This window comes from Lactuca serriola, chromosome 7, assembly GCF_051521515.1.
Source record: "Lactuca serriola cultivar US96UC23 chromosome 7, Lser_US96UC23_V15, whole genome shotgun sequence".
NCBI classification, from domain to species: Eukaryota; Viridiplantae; Streptophyta; class Magnoliopsida; order Asterales; family Asteraceae; genus Lactuca; species Lactuca serriola.
Genome location: NC_136414.1, coordinates 170,819,967 through 170,833,175, shown reverse-complemented (window position 1 = coordinate 170,833,175; position 13,209 = coordinate 170,819,967). Strand labels below are relative to the sequence as shown.

The 13,209-nt window shown below is 32.2% G+C and overlaps 2 protein-coding genes across 2 annotated transcripts; both read right to left on the bottom strand.

Annotated features, from left to right (window-relative positions):
* Nucleotides 1-700: 700 nt before the first annotated feature.
* LOC145061540 (uncharacterized) lies at nt 701-1,418 on the bottom strand. The gene has a single exon (XM_079009052.1). It carries the CDS (start codon nt 1,350-1,352, stop codon nt 888-890), a length of 465 nt encoding a protein of 154 aa, XP_078865178.1. The 5' UTR covers nt 1,353-1,418; the 3' UTR covers nt 701-887.
* Nucleotides 1,419-6,138: 4,720 nt separating this feature from the next.
* On the bottom strand, nt 6,139-6,803 carry LOC145061541 (uncharacterized). The gene is made up of 2 exons (XM_079009053.1): nt 6,645-6,803; nt 6,139-6,557 (listed from the first exon to the last, which is right to left on the bottom strand). Exons 1-2 carry the CDS (start codon nt 6,745-6,747, stop codon nt 6,322-6,324), a joined length of 339 nt encoding a protein of 112 aa, XP_078865179.1. The 5' UTR covers nt 6,748-6,803; the 3' UTR covers nt 6,139-6,321.
* Between the last annotated feature and the right edge of the window lie 6,406 nt (nt 6,804-13,209).

The following is a 13,209-nucleotide window of genomic DNA, read 5'->3' as shown; positions in this document are numbered from 1 at the left end:
AGAAACAACTTTTTTTGGTTTGATAGAAAGTAATTAGACGATGAGTCATCGTCACACTTAAATTCTTCATCAATATCACTATCAAGATATGCCCAAAATAAGTTAGCAGTATCGTTATGTTTGTCCGAGTCATGTCCGATTGTCTCAGGAATAATTTCCTTAGTAACACAATTGTTTGGAGGACTAGAGTTCAGAAGATATACTCCGGTACCCTTTGTGTTATATAAATTTTCGAAGACTGATTTAGGTCTAAGGATATCAGAGGCTAAAGTTGCATGGAATCAAGATATGTAATAGTGATTGTTTTGAGCTCAAGAATCAATGATTGATATATTCCCAAACTCTTCTGAAAGGAAGACAATGGTGAGACAGGAATATCTGAATAGGTATCGTTCAGAATGAATTGGTTCAAACATATATATATATATATATATATATATATATATATATATATATATTCGTGATGTCGAAGGAAATGCGACCAGGTATTGAAAAGGCATATATTTGGACATAGAGAGTTAAAAGATCTATTATTTTACGATACATATTAAGTGCATACTTCCATCGAAAGAAGTCGTGCTAATTATTATGAATTGGTTCAAACATATATATATATATATATATATATATATATATATATATATATATATATATATATATATATATATATATTCGTGATGTCGAAGGAAATGCGACCAGGTATTGAAAAGGCATATATTTGGACATAGAGAGTTAAAAGATCTATTATTTTACGATACATATTAAGTGCATACTTCCATCGAAAGAAGTCGTGCTAATTATTTGACATATAAGCAATACGTAACGCATAATTGCTTTGTAAAACGTCTTTTTAGTACATGACTCAAAAGATGGTTCTTTCTCGATGCTTAGTTTTGAGTTTGTTTGTAAGTAGTCGCCTCTGCAAATGTGCTGCAACACCTGCACCCTCCTCTTCCGTAGGAACGTCCACCACCACAGCAGCCATACCTGCAACCTCTGTTCCCTCCACCATTGTTGTTCCCTCCTCGTCCACCGCCATTGTCATGTCCTCCACGTCCACCATTGTCATTTCCTCCGCGGCCACCGCCATTGTCATGCCCTCCGCGACCACCGCCATTGTCATTCCCTCCACGTCCACCATTGTCATTTCCTCCGCGGCCACCGCCATTGTCATGCCCTCCGCGGCCACCGCCATTGTCATTCCCTCCACGTCCACCACCTCCGTTGTATCCACCACGTCCACTATCGTTAATCTCACCTGCAGCCAACTCCTTAGCTGCAGCCATTTCAGAGGTAATGAGAAGGACAACCGCAAAAGCTAGAGCAAGAAAAAGGAAAGTTCTTGGAGCCATTTTCACTTGTTTACTACAGAAGGAAATATATGGAAGAGGGATGTGGAAATTAGTGTGTTACACGTCTCTATATATAGAAGGTTTTATGAATGAAAAAGTTATTGCTATGTCCTACTCCTTATATAGTGGTTGGGTGTTGAGGATTGGGGCCAAGATTGCAGGTTCTTTGACAATTCGCTACCAATTCTTATCCTTTACCTCAATTAAATTCTTATTTAAGTGTTTTTCGTAACATACTGCCATTTTTTTGCATGTGATTGAATTATATTATTAGTAGTTTTTATTTTTAAATGAAAACTATTATAAGCTGCCGACAAAACAAGGAAGAAGAAAACAAAGAAACATAAAGGCGAAATTGACTTAACTAGTCGGGTTTAATTAGAGTACAAAAGAATTTAATGTCATAAAATGTCACGCTATAAACCCATCCATATATATTTTCCATAAACTTTTGAATCGTCTTCTTTATTTATATTTTTAACATATATTTTTATATTAAATAAGAAAACACATTAATAACAAATTTTATTATATATATTGGACGTGTTTGGCAAAAGTAGCTCTTAGCTGGAAGCGGGTAGCGGGTAGCTGGTAGCGTGTAGCTGGTAGTTGGTAGCGGGAAGCTGTAACTTTTATTTGTTATATGAATGTTTGGCAAAAGTAGCTGGAAGCTTTTGAAATATATAAAATTACATAAAAAGACAATTATTTAAAAATAAATAAATATATAAATATACTTTTAAGGGTAATTATGAAATTGATTTCAAAAGCTCAGGAGCGTTTTGTTAAACGCTACATGAAGTAGCTTTTAGAATCGGAACGTTTTGTTAAAACTAAAAACTAAACGTTCGTACTGCCAAACGAAACTTTTTGTTTAAACTAGAGCGTTTTATCAAAAACTAAAAGCTAGAAACTCCCAAACGCTTCCAAAAACTCCGTCCCAAACACGTCCATTATATCAAATATATGACAACAATGAAAGTATTAAAAAAATAAAACCAACGACAACTCATGGTTTCCCAACCAAAATAAAAACTAAATTTTTTTTTAATTTTATTATGTAAAAATATTTTTTTTCCCAACCAAAGTAAAAACTAATATCGATTATTTATTTTGATCATATTTTAAACATATAGATGCTATATTTATAGTAGTGTAATTTTTTTATTTACTTTTTGGTATATTTTCTTATATATTAAGCACATGTAAGAAAATGGGTAGGTCATAAAATAAAAATGAATAAAAATGAAACATAAGAGGAAGGTGTAATTCTGTAAAGATAAAAAATTAATGCAAAAGATATAACTTTAGGTTGTGCCCCGCATATGGTAACTTTCACCAAAATTTGAATCGGTCCAAGATTTAACAAAAGATTTTTTTGGAGCATTCACACAGGAAGGTTGTTTGAAAAAAAAGTAAGAGATTTTTCATATTAAAATCAAATTAGAGTAAAAAATTTACTGGAAGATATTATTATTATTATTATTATTATTATTATTATTATTATTATTTTTAAGGCTAACCACTTTCACTGAATTTATTAATAAACAAGTTTTTATTATGACTTTATGAGCTTTTTCAATAAGTTAATGGATATATAGTTTAGCCAATTAAAAAAAACACATATAGAAATAAACTGTAAAAAGCCACAAAACCATTTTGGAAACCCTCTTTTAAACCAGGTCAAAAATATCTATAAAAGCCATATATATATATATATATATATATATATATATATATATATATATATATATATATATATATATATATATATATATATATATATATATATATATATATATATGGAAAACTGAATATATCTAACAACCTTATATAAGCTTAGGTACCTAACTCCATAATACTACATTAGTTTGTATCATATTATATTGTAATTGTCTAAGGTTCTTCAACTTCAACTCCATAACTTGATTGCTTCCAAAATTTTTGGACTTTCACCAATATCTTTCTTTTATATCACGTCTTTCTATCGAATACCACATGATGGCTTCATATCCTACCGCTACAAATAAAATGATGTAGGAGAAATATAATGATGAATTTCTAGTTTTTTTTGAAGTAAATCAAGTTTAGGGATGAAGGTTAAGAACTTGGATTATTGTAATGAAAATTTAATGCAAAATGACGTAGTTTGATGAGGTTAGGTACCTAAGCTTATATAAGGTTGTTAGGTATATTAACTTTACCCATATATATATATATATATATATATATATATATATATATATATATATATATATATATATATATATATATATATATATATATATATATATGTTACTTTATTGACCTCTTAAAAAGGAAAATAAGTCTATAAACTCCTAAATTTTCTTCACAACTATCCTCTACTTGTAATAAATAGTGACAATTATATTAAAATATTATTAATTTATAATATGTATTAAAATATTTAATTTCTTATAAAAAATTCCTATAAAAGAATCGCCTATAGATTGCATGCTTTTGGTTTTTTCCCCTATTGTTCAATGCATGTCAATTTTCCTACATTTATTGTATCTTTAAAATTTTCATTTGGATGGACTTGCATTATTGGTTCATGTGAAACGAAACCAAAAGGAACTTCAGCGACCAAAAGAGAGTGAGTAACGTCGCACATTTATGACTTCTTACTCCCGTATCTTTACTTTCCTAATAACGGATTTCTTGTAACATAATATAAGTATTTTTACGACATTACCAAAAAAATAATGCGATGGTTTTTCTTTCTAAAAAATAAATCAAATATACCTATTTATTTTGTTTGAAGCAACAACATTTAAAAAATTAATAAACCGGAACTAGAAAGATGTTAAAAAAAATACAAAAATGGGATTACAATGTCAAAGACAAAGCTTCAAGGATACCACGTACTACACCAATCTATGATCGGGTATTGACGGGTATTACTCAATATTTGAACCGGATGGAGACCTGATGTATACATGTTAATATGTTATGTGTGTGTATGTGTTATTTAGTCATCCAGATCATTTTTCATACACACACACTTCCTCTCCGAGTAAACTCTCTTTAGATTAGCTTTTGTTCATATGTTGTTGTTCAGAGTGTTGTAGCTATTGATTGTCCGGTTAATCTAGATTTGTTTTCGTTGTGTCTAAATCTTGAAAGTGAGTGTTTATCTGTAGTAAGATTTCCTTGTAATTTGTATCTTCAACTTTAAAAGAGTTTACGTTTTATAACATAAACACAAATTATAACCTACCACGGAGGTTTTAGTATTTTATATAGATATAAGTCGGGAATAATTGATGTATAGCTTTGATGTGAAAGGATCTATGAATGAAATTCGAAGGAAAAATTTCAATTCCCTCAAATTCATGCGTTTAGTTGGACTTATAGAGAAGAAAATGACCACTACCATCACCCACCAATACGATCGTCGCCTCTGTTACCAACATCTTTATCGCTAACGCCACTGCCACCATCGCCGCCGCAACCATCACCGCCACTGCTGCAGCCGCCGCGACCACTAACATCACCCACCACAACTACCACCGTTGGTAGTGGCAGGTGAAGGTGGTGGTGATTGTTGGTGGCGGGGGCTGGCGGTGACAATGGTGGTTGTTGTTGTGGTGGGTGGTCGCTACCACCACTATTATTGCCGCCGCGTCCACCATTACCATCACCCAACACTCCTACCAACGCCGCCACCACCACCACCAACGCCAGGTCCACCACTACCATTGTCGCCGTCATCATTGTCGAGAATTTATAATTTTTATAATTTTTAAATTTATCTTTACATATAAGTTAGAAAATAAAGTAAAAAATTGAGCAACTCAATGAAAAAAAATAATTATTTTATTTTTCATGGATTCCAATTTCATTTCATGTGTACGAGACACAATCTAGAATTAATTCTAGTTCAATTTCTTATCAACAAAACAAGATATAAAATTGGATTAAATTCCTAAAGTATATTTTTTCCAATTCTTTCAAAAACATTCTTCAAACCAAAGAACCCTTTAGTCTCGCGGGACAGACAACCAAATTAGAAAACAGTTTCTGTTCAAACCTTAGAGAAACTGCTTTCTTGAAGTAGAAAATACAAATATTCATGCGATGGCTAAACCTTCAACATATTGCTTGATGATTATGTACCTAGGTATTAATCACTTCCATGTTCTAATGATTGCTATATATTTTATTCTTGTTTTTTATTTTCATAATAAGTTCTTGGGCAATTATCAATTATTTTATGATACCTTCATTAAAGTCACTAAAACCTTAGACAAAGGTTCTTGTTGATGCTTACACCGACTCCTACATATTTGCTAAATGGTAATTGTTGCCATCAACCGAAATTTCTTAGAGTCACGAACTCTGATGGCTTTCCATTAATGAGAAAATGATGCCAAAGAGATTTATAATGCTTTTCACAAAAGTCACGATATCAGTGCAAAAAAGAGCTTTCGTAGACATACTACAGAAGATATTGGGCAATTTGGTTTAAAAGAAATTGGGCAATCTTGTTTAGATTTTAGGTCTGAGTGCAAGAATTAGTATTATACTTCCATTTATCCTTTTCATATAGTACACTACATTCATTTCTTTTTATTACATCATTGCATTTTCTTGTTTCAACTATATTTATTAGCACCGTCTTGCTTAGCACCCCTGTTTAACTTACCATATATATATATATATATATATATATATATATATATATATATATATATATATATATATATATATATATATATATATAATTTGTGATATAGAGAAAAACCGGAGAAATTTGACAAGGTATTGAAACGGATACATTCTTGGACATATAGAGTTAAAAGAGATCTCATATTCTACAATAGAGTAAAAATATCTCTTATTTTACAATACATATCAAGTGCATACTTCCATCGAAAGAAGTTGTGCTAATTATTTCACATATAAGCAGTACGTAATGCATAATTGCATGGCGAAGCATCATTAGTTAGTTTTGAGTTTGTTTGTAAGCAACTGCCTCTTCAAACGTGCTGCAACACTTGCACCCTTTGTATCCACGTCCACCACAGCAGCCATGTCTGCAACCTTTGCTTCCACCACCGTTGTTGTGCCCTCCTCGTCCACCACCGTTGTCATGCCCTCCACGTCCACCTTTGTATCCTCCGCCTCCATGTCCACCACCTCCACTGTATCGTGAATGTCCACTGTCGACATTAATCTGACCTGCAACATTAATTAGTGTTATTCTATAACTTTGAAGAATTATATGCTTTATAAAAATAGAGCACGTAAAGGATATATTTTACTTACTGTCAGTGTTTTCAGCCAACTCCTTAGCTGCAGCCACTTCGGAGGTGATGAGAAGGACAACAGCAAAAGCTAGAGCAAGAAGAAGGAAAGCTTTTGTAGCCATTTTCACTTGTTTAATACAAAAGAAAATATATGGAAGAGGGATATGGAAATTAGTGTATTACGCAGTCTATTTATAGATGGTTTTATGAAAGAAAAGTTTATTGCTATGTCCCACTCCTATATTTTACTCCAACCAAATTCATATTTATATGTTTGGTAGGATACTGCCATTTTCTTTTTCTTTTTTTTGCATGTGCTTGAATTTTATTATTGGTTTATTTTGTAATTGAAAATTATTACGACTGAAAAAAAAGCTGCCGACAAAACGAGGAAGAAGAATACATGAATATCGAAATAGACTTAATAGGGGTTGAGACCAAATCCATGAAAAATAGAAAAACGATTTAATGTCATAAAAATGTCACGCTATAAATGTCGACTTGAGGAGATATTGACTTTGGAAGACTTTAAGTAAACTAAATCAGTCATAAAAGATGGCACACTATAAACCCATCTTTATTTTGATGTTATCCATAATCTTTTGAGTCAGCTTCTTTATTTATATTTTAACTAATATTTTTGTATAAAATAAGAAAGCACATAAATAAATAAAAAATTCTTTTATATCAATTATATGACAACTATAAAGTATAAAAAAAATGAAAATTACCAACACATCTCATGGTTTCCTATGGGAAAAAAACTCCGAAACAATTTTAAGTTTTGTTTTTTAAATTATTATAAACTGTAATATAAAACTAATATCAATAATGTTTAATATTGATCTCATTTTAAACATATAGATGATATATTCTTAATAGTGTAATTTACTAGTTTTGTTTTTTGTATATATTTTTTTATATTAAACACATCAAACGAAATGGCTTGGTCATAAAATAAAATAAACTTACGAAGGTGTAACGTACCTTTCATCAAAATTTCAGTGCCCGTTTTAACAAATGTTTCTCTCCGAGCATTCACACCGGAAGCTTTTTGAGTTTTTGTTAGAGAAAATTACTATGCTAGCTTAAATCTCCAATGACTTATCTATTTTTAACAAAAAATACTCATTTATCCCAAAATAGCCCACGAATTCCGTAGACGATCGTCTACGGTCAAATACAATTTTACTACGGTCAACGATTTTTTTTTAAAGTTTGATTGTTGTTTCGGACAACGACCTACTTTTTCATTGTCCGTCTACTCTTTTAGGACTCATCGACTTACAATATATAATGGTTTATTTTCAAGATTAAGTCGTTACCTACTTTTTTCTTGGTTTGGCCTATTATTTTCTATTAACAGAGCTTTTAAAGAACAACGAGATATGTGTCGTTTTTTGTCGAAATTTTACCATATTATTGATTAGGAGTAGTTTTTATCCGTATAATTTTTTTTTCTTCAAAAAATACCGAAAAAAATATGAAATGGTATGCTTTAAATGAAACCTACGGTGTACAATTATATAATTGTGTATTGTGTACTTGTACACCGTAGATTTCGTATGAATCCTATGTTTTTGAGGTTTTTTATTTCTTTTCGATTTTTCGATTTAATTTGCTCGTCAGTTGTATATAAATGTATTATGGTTCATATTTGATGTTTTTTTTTCTTCAAAAAAATAAGAAAAAAAAGGGAAACCGTAGTCCAACCATAGGTAAAATAATCCCTACGGTTTTAGTCCAAAAAATTATTATTTTTGTATATTTTTATAATGAAACCGAAACAGTAGACAAAAATACGAAATAGTTGACAAACCTAAAAGTCTAGGGTTTCAAGGGCTATTTTGGGACAATTGGTAATTTTTGGTTAAAATCGATAAATAATTAGTGTTTTTGGCTAGTTAAGGAATTTTCTCATTTTGTTAATAGTTTTTTCATGTAAAAATCTAATGAAAAATAAACAAACTATTGGAAGAGTTCGTTTTTTTAATTGAATTTATTAATTAACAAGTTTTTGTTACTGAAGTTTTTTTTTTAATAATTTGATAGGTTTTATAGATCGCAAACAATTATAGATTGACAACTTATATATGTTATATATAAAATTAAATTAATTTTATATATTTAATGAAAAATTCCTATAAAAAGGAATTTTAATTTTTTGGATTAGGTCCAAAATAATTTTGAATCGCAAGAATGATCAGTTAGTGGTTTTATTGGGTTTTCGTCCCTAAATGTAATAGACGTTAAATTCATAGCATTTGTCTCCCTCGCATACATGAGGGCAAACACATCTTTTCGTCATAAAGAACCAAGATAGCAATACAACCTTTCTACTTAACCTTTGTTTCAGTTGTCTTCCCCAACGGCTACATCATGTTCACATCAAATTCTCACCATGGTGCGCGCTCTACTTCTTTGCCAATCACGATGTTGTGCGCACCTCCTAAACGACACCAAATCCACAAGACACTTCTACTCCTTCCCTCTACCGGTTAGTCAACTATTAATTCATTGTAAATAATTTATCATGTAGCCCTAATTTTGTGTTTATAATGTGTCAAAAGGACTCAAAATGTTGTTGCATTGAATGGTTTGACCTACTAATGTGTGAGACTCCTAAGGCTATCATACCCATTCTATTCTAGAGCATGAACATACTATGAAGTTGTCGATCAAAGATTTGGATGATGAAGTTCAAAAGTTGAGGTTTTACTTATTGTCAAACTGAATTTTCTTTCTTCTATCCGTGTTATAGAGTTATGGTTCAGTAAAGATTTAAAAAACTTCTTTCGTTGTTATGGTTTTTGTATGGTGCTTTGGGGTTTTGGATATACTTATTTTGATGAAGTAACCAATATGAAGTGTAAAGGTCGGTCCATGTGCCTTATACCTTATGTGTTTATTTGTTTATCAATGAAATATTATGCATTGTAATTAATTTTTCTTTTGTATGAGATTAAAAATCATAACCATAAATAGTGTAATGGCACCTTTCATAAATGATAATAAACAATGTAAATTATCATAATGTAAACCATTGAAGTTACATGAATCATAATCTCTATTTAAAAAGGCACCATTCATCATTACAATAACTAGTTGTCTTTAACAAATATAAGACAAAAAGATAAACATGAAAGGTATATGAAATGCAAACTACAATGCCATAACACATTAACTATTACCATAACGATTGGGCATTACAATAACAAATTATCATCACTAAAATAAGACCCAAAATAAGCGTAACAACTACTTTACAAAAACAATCATCAAATAACCTTGTTTTCACAAATACAAACTACAGTTAGTTACTAAACATATTCAACTACCAAAATATGTTCTAAAGATGTCAACCATGACCTGCTCCTCCCCTCTCCTATTGAACACATAACATCCTGTTTTTCAGTATGTTAATATTTTGGTATTTAAATTATTTTTAATTATTGGAAATTTAATGTTTTATTTTTAAATAGTTTTGAGGGACTAACTAAGAGTTTATAGAAACTTAAAATGTAATGGGGGGCCAAGTAGTTAATTGCGAGGAAACTAATTGTGTAAAATTTGAATTTGGTCCATATTTTGGACATGTTTAGGACATGATCGCCCCTTACCTTAAGAAGATTTGATCCAAGGAGGGGTTAATTCCTAGAGTAGCTTGTGTGTGTGTATGTTTTATGCACTTGTTCCGGAAAAAAAATGAGAAAAACAGAGAGAGAGAGAGAGAGAGAGAGAGAGAGAGAGAGAGAGAGAGAGAGAGAGATAGAGAGAGAGAGAGAGAGAGATATTAACGATCGAGACAAAGAGAGATCGAGATAGGAGAGTGTTTGTCAGAGGTTGCTATCGGAAATGTTGGTAGTGCTAGGGTGTTGGTTGGTGGTGCAATCTTGCTATTGAGGTAAGCATCTAATTTCCTCTTTCTCCCTTTCTTTGGTTCGATTCCTATCCGAGGCTACCATCACCACTGTGTCACTGCCATGCATTGGTAGTTCAATATGACTATGTCACCACCACAGTCTCACTTCTCCATGGTGGCTGTGGTTGGTTGCTTGTAGTTAAGGGCAGTTGTCGGTGAATCCGAAACCCTAAGTAGATTGTCACTTTGTATGTAAAATCCTTTTGGCAATTCTTAGTTAGGCAATGTACTTTTGTAAATGGTTTTGACCACCAAATAACCATCATGTTGTCACAACATTTTAATGGTTGTTAAGTACTTATTTTTATAACCTTTTCTTTGAACCATGAAGGAAATTCCATTTTGAAATCACTTTCAGGCAATTGTGATTTGAATTCACTGAATATGGGACAAAATAATTAGAATAGTTAAAATATATTATAACACTATCAAAAATGTAGTTAATAGATCAGAAGCTTACGATTTGTAGCTTCTCATCTCATCCTCATCGCAATTGTTTAGTACAAATCAATGCAATGATTTTTTGGCCTCTTTACAAAGTTCAGTAGTTTTCTTAGCTGACATTGTTCGACATTGTGATGGGAACATAGAAAATTGCCTTTTGGGAAGGCCGGGATCATCATTTTAATTAGCACGGTTGAATTTAGTTTGCATACCCTCAAGATACATAGAGCAGAATACAAAGCTTTGTCTGCAATATAACCCTCTGCTATTGAACCTTCTGGTTTGGATTTGTTTCTAACATAATTTTTAATTTTTTTTCATATATCTTTCAAAAGGATACATCAATCTCATGTGTACAGGCCCTCCAAGAATGGCTTCATCAGGTAAATGAAGAATAAGATGAATCATTATGTCAAAAAATGCTAGAGGATATATCAACTCAAGATTGCATAAGATCTTCACCACTTTTGTTCTGGTATTTCTCATGTCGTTAACATCCAATGACCGTGCACAAATTTTTTTAAAGAATGTACATAGGTCAATGATTGTTCTTGAAACATTTGGTGGGAGACATGCTCGAACCTCTATAGGTAGCAGTTGTTGCATGAGGATGTGATGATCGTGAGACTTCAGCCCAACCAAATTTGATTCAGTATCATTAACCTTCTTCTTAAAGTTCAATCCAAAACCATCAGGTAGTCTCACTCCTTTAATGAATTGACAGAAGCATTGTCGATTAATTGGTTTGAAAGAGTAAGAAGCATGTGGGAGTATTTCTTTCTTCTTGTTTTCTTCCTTGTTGTGTTTCTGCATCTTCTTGACTTTCTCTTTTGGCCATTGATCTAGTCTAATGCCCATATTTTTCAAGTCAATTCTTGCTTCTTTTTTGTCTTTGGTTTTATCGTTCATCAGTGCAATATTCAACACACTCTCATTCACATTCTTTGAAACATGCATAACATCGAAATTGTGTTTTAAGTCGAGGGAAGACCAATACTCAAGCTGAAAGAAGATACTTCGTTTCGTCCAATTTAACTCTATCTTTTTTCTTTCATCGCCGCACTTTCTTTTTTTACCCCCATAATCAGGATGTTTCCCTGGAATTCGATCAGAGAGACAATTTACTTGCTTTAATATATTTGCATTACTAAATTGTCTAGGATGCAGTGTTGTCTCAGGTTGACCATCAAACAATAGGCTCTCCCTCCAACTATGGTTTATATTTAAGAATCGTCTATGACCAACATAAGACATCTTGTTGGTCACATAAATGGAAGATGTGTCTTCGTTACAAGTAGGGCATGCTAAATAACCTTGACCACTCCATCCATACAGACTACTACGTGCTAGGAAGTAATTGATAGTCCATAACAACATCACACACATATTGAATACAGTGTTGGTTGATGCATCTCTCATTTGGACTCCTTCGGCCCACAACATTTTCAACTCATCCACCAAAGGCCTCAAGTAAACATCAATGTCCTTTGCGGGTGATCTAGGGACAGGAATCAGCAAAGTTAGCATGAAAGAAGACTCTTTCATAGATATCCATGGTGGTGCATTTTAGGTAGTAAATATAACCGGCCAAATACTATAATTGTTATTAAAGTTGCCAAATGGATTAAAGCCATCAACAACTAAACATAGACAAACATTTCTAGGTTCTTTGGCAAACTCTGGATATCTCTTATCAAATTCTTTCCATGACTTACCATCTACCGGATGATACATCATACCATCCGTTGATCTTCCAATATTATGTCAAATAATATCTTTAGCTGTGAATCTGGAACTATACATCTGTCGAAGTCTTGGAGTTAAAGGAAAGTACCGCAACACTTTTTGTGGTACTCACTTCCCCTTTCTGGTTGTGTCCACCCATATACTCTCGTTATAAATAGGGCAATTCTAAATGGAATCATTATCCTTCCAAAACAAAGCACAATCATATTTGCAAGCATGGATGGACTCATATCCTAACCCAATCTTTCTCAACTTTTTCTTAGCTTTATAGTGTGAAGTTGGAATCTTGCTCTTCAGGAAAACAACTCTTAGTAAGTCTACAAGTTGGTCAAATGAGCTATTTGTCCATTTATTGATCACTTTAATATGAAACAACTTTGCCAAAAAGTTTAAAGAAGACATCTCACAATCAGGGTATAACTCGGTATTGAGCTCCTCAAACAAAGCATCAAATTATGGGTCCATGCCTCGT